Below are 7,147 nucleotides of genomic sequence, written 5' to 3' on the forward strand. Positions count from 1 at the left end.
CTCCCCTGGCTGGCGGCTCTTCGGATGAAGGGCAAGGAAGCGAGGTCACATCTTGTCCCAACATGGAGGTGGCCCTTGGTGGGGGCAGGGTGGCCACAAGCTGGGCACAGGCTGTGGGTAGGGTGGGGACAGCCTGGGGACATGGTGGGGGATGCTGTTGCCAGGAGTGGGGGGCTCAGGGGATTTGGGGAACCAAGGATGGGTGTCCAGGAGAATGAGGGTCCAGGAGAATTGGGATCTCCATGCCTGGGGGCATTCAGGGATGGGGGTGCTGTGGGAACATGGTCCCCAGGGATTTGGGGTCATGGCAAGTGGGTGCCAGGGCTGGGGGTGCAGGGGGAAAAAGGGGACGCTCGGGAATAGGGGTTCTGGGGGAAGAAGCAGCCCATGGGATGGGATCACGGCAATGGTGGTGCTGGGCAATGTCAGTCCTGGCATGGGGGTCCCCAGGGAGGAGAGACCAAGGCAATGGGGGTCCCATGGTTGGGTTCCCAGGGGAATGGGGGTGCCAGGGATGGGCAGTGGCTGGGTGGACACGGGGGTCACAGCTCCTTCATGGGGTGCCTCAGATTTTGGGGTGACTCAGAGCCCAGCACAGTCCCCCACCCTGGGGCACCCCAGGGCTGTCCTGGGAGTCTCTGTGTCCCTGCCCCACTCACCCCTGGGTCAGGTCCCCCCATTTCCTGCCTCAGCCATCCCAGGCAACACTTGATGCCCAATTGGTTCAGACAAAATTACACACCCATAGAATAAAAGCAAAAATCTTTCCCACACCATTGTTTTTCCAATAAGGAACAAACTCAGCAAAAATCAAACTGACAAGGTATAAAATGCTCTGGTTTGTAGAGTCCTTATAATGCTTCCAGTCCCAACAAGTCCCTCACAATAAAAACACAAAAATATCACAAAGAAATGAGACTTTTTGGGTCCCTTAAGAAGCCCCTTGGTGCATCCCACAGTAGCATTTTCTTGTGGATAACACAGAGTGTCCCTGAGTGTCCAACAGCTCCATGGGATTGTTCCCTGCCTGCTGGGCAGCAACCCAGCCCCTAAGGAAGCCTTTCCTTGGCCCATATTTAGGAACTCTCCCAATTTTTCCATTCCTACCCTGAAACTTGATTGACTTCCCATGGAGGAAGGGGAGAAGCTCTGTCCATGCTTGGGACAGTGCACAGGAATCTGTGGAAATGCCCCTGTGTGCCTCAGGGTCTGATTCCCTGGTAAATCCATTCCAGCCTGCCCTGAATTCCCCTGCCTGGGCACTCCCTGCTCCTGCTGTGACACCCCTGTTCCCCAGCCCCTCGTGTGCAGCCCCTGCTCAATATTTTCACACTTTTCCCTGTTGTTTGGTGGCCAGAGCCCAAACCCAAATATTCATTCCATGATGTTCCAGAAGTCTGCAGGTTTTCTTCAAGAAGGAGCGTTCCAGTCAGGTTGTTAAACAGATTGTTATTGTCTTTACAGTAGTTTTGTGGTTTTCTCAGTCCCTTGGGGCAAGGGACAGAATGAACAATTGCTGCATTTCCGGACTGGTTCCCTCACAGCTGAACCTGCAGGGGCAGTTTCCAGCCAGCCCTGCTCTGAAAACCATCAAAGGCCCTCCCAGAGCCACTGCTTCGGCCCCCTTTGGGCTTTGTGCTTCTTGCAGGGCTGAACAAACCACAGGCAGGGCCTTTTTCCACCCACAGAATTCTCACCTCTGCAGCAGCTCTAAAGCTGCCAGAATCAAAGCCAAGGGGGCAGGGGGGACCCTCAGGTGCTGGCTGCCACCTGGGGCTGGGCAGAGCAGGTCTGGGCAATGGCCATCCCTGTGCAGTGGGGCTGGGCCATGGCTGGGCCCCAGCCTTGCATTGACAGGGGTCCCCAGGATGTGCCACCCCTGGGACAGGCACCCGGCCAGGAATGTGCAGGGACATTTCTGGAACTGCCACACCAGGGACAGGAGCCCCCATGCCAGGATGTGTCACCCCTGGGACAGGATCCCCCCAGGACAGGAGCCTCTGGATGTGCCCCCCCAGGACAGAACCCCCCCTTTCCCATCTGACTCTCAGCACAAACGGCCTCTTCCTTCTTGTCCAGGAAAAAGAAAGTGAAAGTGTTGAGGGGGCACAGCCCAACACCTCCATCCCCTACAGCCTCCCCACCCTTCCCTGCATCCCCTGCTCCCCATTTTCCCCCTACCCTGGCTCCCCCCAACCCATTCACTGCTCAGGTGCTCCCTGGGATTGCTGAGCCAGGAATGGGGGCAGAGGGCACCTGGCACAAAAGTGATGAAAATAAGGAAAAAAAAGCAATAAAACCACAAAAAAGTCAAGGACAGTGGAGGGCACAGAGGCCGAGCTACCCAGGACCCCCATGTGATGCCTGCACAGGAAACAAGCATCCCAGGGGGGCTTTGCTTGCTCTGGGTCACACCAAAATCTGAGGCACCCAGGGAAGGAGCTGAGACTCCTGAGCCCATCCAGAAACTCCTCATCCCTGGCACCCCCATTCCACCTGAAATCTAAACATGGGATCCCCATTCCTTATGTCCCCTCATCCCTGGGACCCCCATCCCAGTACTGACATTCCCCAGGATCTCCATGGCCCAGCACCCCTTTCCCAAAGAACCCTCTCCTGCTCATTCAGTCCTCTGAAATCCCCCTTCCCCCATGACCTTGATTCTCTCAGGAACGCCATTCCCATGGACAACCCCCATTCCCCCAGCATCCCCATCTCATGACCCCAAATCCTGGAGCCCACGCTCACCTGGGACTCCCATCCCTGAGTCCCCTCATCCCTGAACACCCCCAGACCCATGACTCCCCCTCCTCAGGGACCACATTCCCCTGGACATCCATCCCTGGCTCCCCAAACCCACCGAGCCCCTACTCCTGCAAACCACATCTCCCACCTTGTCCCACCCACACTCATCCCCATTCTGTGCCCAGCTTGTGGCCACCCTGCCCCCACCAAGGGCCACCTACACATGGGGACAGACGTGACCTCGCTTCCTTCCCCTTCATCCGAAGTGCCGCCAGCCAGGGGAGCGGTGGCCACAGCAGCGAGTGACAGCCAGTGCACATGGCTGGGGACACCGGGATGGCCGGGAAGGTGGCGCTGCTCCTGTGGGGTGAGTGTCCCGGGCACGGGCCTGACACCCTGGGAATGGGGAGGGGAGGGGGCACAGGGGGGCTGTGGGGTCCCCAGAGGTCCCCAATGCCAGCAGTGCCAGTCCATGTTACCCACAGTGGACCTTGGTGTGACTGGGGATGTAGGGTGGCTTTGGGGACAGGAATAGAGGGGCAGGAATTTGGGGATGGGGATATGGGGACAGGAATGTGGGGACTGGCACCTTTGGGCTCAGGCAGCTCTGGGGATCGGAACAAGGGAACTGGGATGCAGGGACAGAAAGCAACAAGAACCATGAGGATGTGGCCATGGGGATGGGATCATGAGCTGGTGGGGATGACCTGGGCCAGCATGGGCTGTGTCCGTGGTGTCCTCGTGCCTGGGGTATCCAAAGTTTCCCCATGTTCTGCCTCAGCCCAGGGTGGCCTCAGTGTCCCTGTTCCCAAGGTGTCTGTGCCACAGGGATGTGGTGCATGGGTGGCTGTGACACAGACATGTCCCCCTGCCTCTCCAAATCTTTTTAAGACCACCCACACACACTTTCCCACAAGAAATGCTGTCCCAACAGGGACAGTTTTTGGGGACAGCCACCACACCCTGTACCCTGGTGCCTCCTTTCCTGCAGTGACACCCCCACCCAGCCCTGTCCCTTCTCCCTTCCAGCCCAGACCCTCGGCCTCGCTGGTGAGTCCTCAAGGGATGTCATGGCCCCACCCCGCTGTCCCCAGCCCCACGCTGGCCCTGGCAGGCTGGTGTCCCCTGTCACCCACAGGTGCCCAGACCACCCAGCTCCTGGTGGAGCCCCCCTGGAGGCCGGCGGTGCTGTGGGACCGGGTGACACTGACCTGCCAGGGCTTGGGGACCGCCGGTGCCACCACCTGGTACAAGGATGGGCAGCGCTGGGGGCAGGAGGGACCTGAACACCTCACTGTCACCGAGAGTGGCACCTACACATGTGACAGACCCGGCACCAGGCGCAGCCCCCCTGTGACAGTCTTAGATGGTGAGGGTGGATCTTTAATGATCAGGGTGGCCCCTGAGAGGTCAGGGTGGGCTCCACTCCATGGGTGGCCTCACACCCCTCATGTGGCGAGAGCCTTTGCCCTGCACACAGGGACATCCCAGTGCAGCCCAGTGCACTCCAGAGCACCCAGAATGTCCCCAGTGCTATGGGCACCCACCTCAGAATGGTCTCATCAGTAAAATGTGACCTTCCTGTCCCACAGACTGGCTGGTGCTGCAGGTGCCAGCACGGGCACTGCTGGACGGGGACACAGTGACACTGCGCTGCCGGTGCCGGCAGGAAAACCATCTCAGCAGGGTGCGATTTTACCGGGAGGAGAAGGATCTCGGGGGGTCCCTCAGGGGAACCGAGCTGTCCCTGTCCCCCCTGCAGCTGCACCACAGCGGCCGCTACAGCTGTGCAGGCTTGGTGGGGTCCTGGCAGTCCCGGTCAGCAGCAGTGCCAGTGACAGTGACAGTGCAGGGTGAGCACCCCCATGGCTGGAACTCCAATATCTTGACAACCCCAAAGCCACTTCCCAGTGGATTCAGAGCCACATTCCTCACCTCCCCTCTCCTTCCCTGAGCTCTTCTCGGTGCCAGTGCTGGAGGGTCACCCCAAGCCTACCCAGGGGTCCCCCCTGACTCTCAGCTGCCTCAGCACCCCCAGCCCCCTGCGGCCCCGAGCCCCCCTCCTGCACGTGTTCTACCAGGACGGGCAGGTGGTGGGGGGACCGCAGGGGTCCCCGCAGCTGCTGGTGCCCGCCGTGGGGGTCTCCCACTCGGGGAATTATGGCTGTGAGGTGCACTCCCAGGCCAGGGCTGTGCGGAAGAGCAGCGCCCGGCTCCGTGTCACGGTGCGCAGTGAGTGCGGGGATGGGCACGGGGAGCCCCTACAGCCTCCTTGGGTTCCCCACACTGCCTGGCATCGCCCAGCCCTCCCTGATGCCTGCTCTGGGCTACCCAACCTTTCCCGGATCCCTCCCTGGCTCCCACCCTCCTTTCTTGTGTCCCTCCCTGGGACCCCCAGCCCATACATGGGTACCCCCATCCTTCCCTGGCACCGTTTCCATGTCCTGCCATTGCTGCCCCGGGTCCCTCCCCAGGTCCCCCCATTCCTGGCTCGTGTTTCCCTCCATCTCACACTGGGTCCCCTCACCCCTCCATGGGTCCCATCACCCCTCTCTGAGTTCTCCACACATTCCCCAGATCACACCCTCCCCTCCCTGGGTCCCCGTACCTGCCCTGGTGTTGCCCACCTCCTTCTCCAGGTGTTCCCTCCCTGACTCCCCCAGCATCCCACAGGGTTCCTTTCAAAGCACTGCCCCCGCCTCCATCTCTGCACCCGCTCTCCATCACTGGAGTTCCCCTGCCCCTCCATGATCCCCCTGGGTCCCTCACTTTCCCCTGGTGTCCCCCTCTCCTGCAGGGGTCCCGCCCTCGGGGGTGTCCCTGTCAGCACAGCCCCCCGGGGGACAGGTGGCACTCAGGGACAGCCTGGTGCTGAACTGCTCAGTGACCATGGGGACAGGTGCCCTGTCCTTCTCCTGGCACTGGGAGGGCTCGGGGGCACCTCTGGGCACCGGCCCCCACCTGGAGCTGCGCCATGTTGGGGACAATGACAGCGGCCAGTACCGGTGCCGGGTCAGCGACGGGGACAGTGTGGCTGAGAGTGACCCCCTGAATGTCACTGTCCTGGGTGAGTGGGACCCTCGAGCTGGGGATGAGCCCACCCAGAGCACTCCCATCCCACCTTGCCAGGTGCCAGCCCTGTCTGTGTCCCCACAGTGCCCGTGGCCAATGCCACCATCACCCCTGGTCCCCTGTCACACCAGGTGCGCGCAGGTGACAACGTGACCCTGCACTGCTCAGTGCAGGTGGGCTCAGCCCCTGTCACCTTCTCCTGGCTGCATGACGGCCAGAAGGTGGCCCAGGGTCCCCTCCTGGAGCTCAGGGACATTGAAGTGGGACATTCGGGCACCTACCAGTGCATGGCCACCAACCAGCTGGGACAGGACGGGCACCGCGTGTTCTGGGCACACAGCCCAGAGCTGGCCCTGGAGGTGACACCTGGCTCACCCTGGGTCACAGGTGGGGTCACACAGGTGGGGTCACCAGGGAGTGCAGGACCCCTGGGGTGATGGGTAACCCTGATGTGTCCCTGTCTGTTTCTTGCAGTGGCTGCAGGCTTTGGTGGGGCCCTTTCCTTCCTGGTCCTCCTCATGGCTGTCACTGTCACCTGGCACTGGTGGCATCGTGTGGGTGGGTGACAATGGGAGATGGGGGTCCCAGGGAGCTGTAGAGGCCCACAGAATTGGGGAACCATAGGGAACGACCCACATACCCACAATTGTGACTTTGGCTGAGGGTCCTGTAGGGTTTGGGGTGGTGCTGGAGGGTCCTGCAGGGATGCTGGGGGTTCCTTAAGGGGCCCTGTAGGTGTTCGGGGGTCTCTGTCCCTGCTGGGCTTTGGGTTCTTGAGAGTGATTTGTTTGGGGCCACTGGGGAGGTTCATGAATTATGGGGGGCTGCAGGGATTCTTGGGAGTCCTGAGGGGAATTGAGGGTCCCATGGAGGTACAGGATTCCTAAGGGGTTTCAGGGCCCTGGGGACTCCTCAATCACCCCGTTCCTCTTTCGTCTGCAGCTGCCAGGAAGCACCAGGAAAGGTGAGTGGGAGGCTCAAACCACACTATCCCCTTTTTACACCAACCCCCAAGATCTCCCATTCCCCTCCCCACATCCCCTTTGTTCCCTCAGGGCCCCCCCGGATCCCCCGGCCCCCCCAGGGGAGGGGGAGGTGCTGTACACCCACGTCGTGGTCACCAAGAGGGCAGGGGGTGAGTACGGGGGGGACACACGCAGAGGGACACGTCACCCACCAGTGTCACCCCACCCAGATCCCACAGCCCGTGTCTCTCGCAGCGTCCCCCCGTGCCACCACCCTCCAGCATCCCCAGGTGACCTACGTGGAGCTGCGGGGACCCCAGGGACGACCGCGGGGACCCGGTGACATCTACGGGAATGTGCTGTGA

The 7,147-nt window shown here is 61.1% G+C and overlaps 1 protein-coding gene across 1 annotated transcript; it reads left to right on the forward strand.

Annotated features, from left to right (window-relative positions):
- The first annotated feature begins 406 nt into the window (after positions 1-406).
- Positions 407-7,147, forward strand: LOC139604563 (Fc receptor-like protein 2). The gene is made up of 12 exons (XM_071455689.1): positions 407-424; positions 3,012-3,093; positions 3,775-3,795; positions 3,884-4,114; positions 4,338-4,596; positions 4,697-4,977; positions 5,543-5,812; positions 5,902-6,204; positions 6,292-6,375; positions 6,760-6,781; positions 6,873-6,952; positions 7,038-7,147. Exons 1-12 carry the CDS (start codon positions 407-409, stop codon positions 7,145-7,147), a joined length of 1,761 nt encoding a protein of 586 aa, XP_071311790.1.

The sequence above is a fragment of the Agelaius tricolor genome, unplaced genomic scaffold, assembly GCF_023055355.1.
Source record: "Agelaius tricolor isolate 1412-34295 unplaced genomic scaffold, bAgeTri1.0.p SCAF_52, whole genome shotgun sequence".
In the NCBI taxonomy this organism is placed as follows: Eukaryota; Metazoa; Chordata; class Aves; order Passeriformes; family Icteridae; genus Agelaius; species Agelaius tricolor.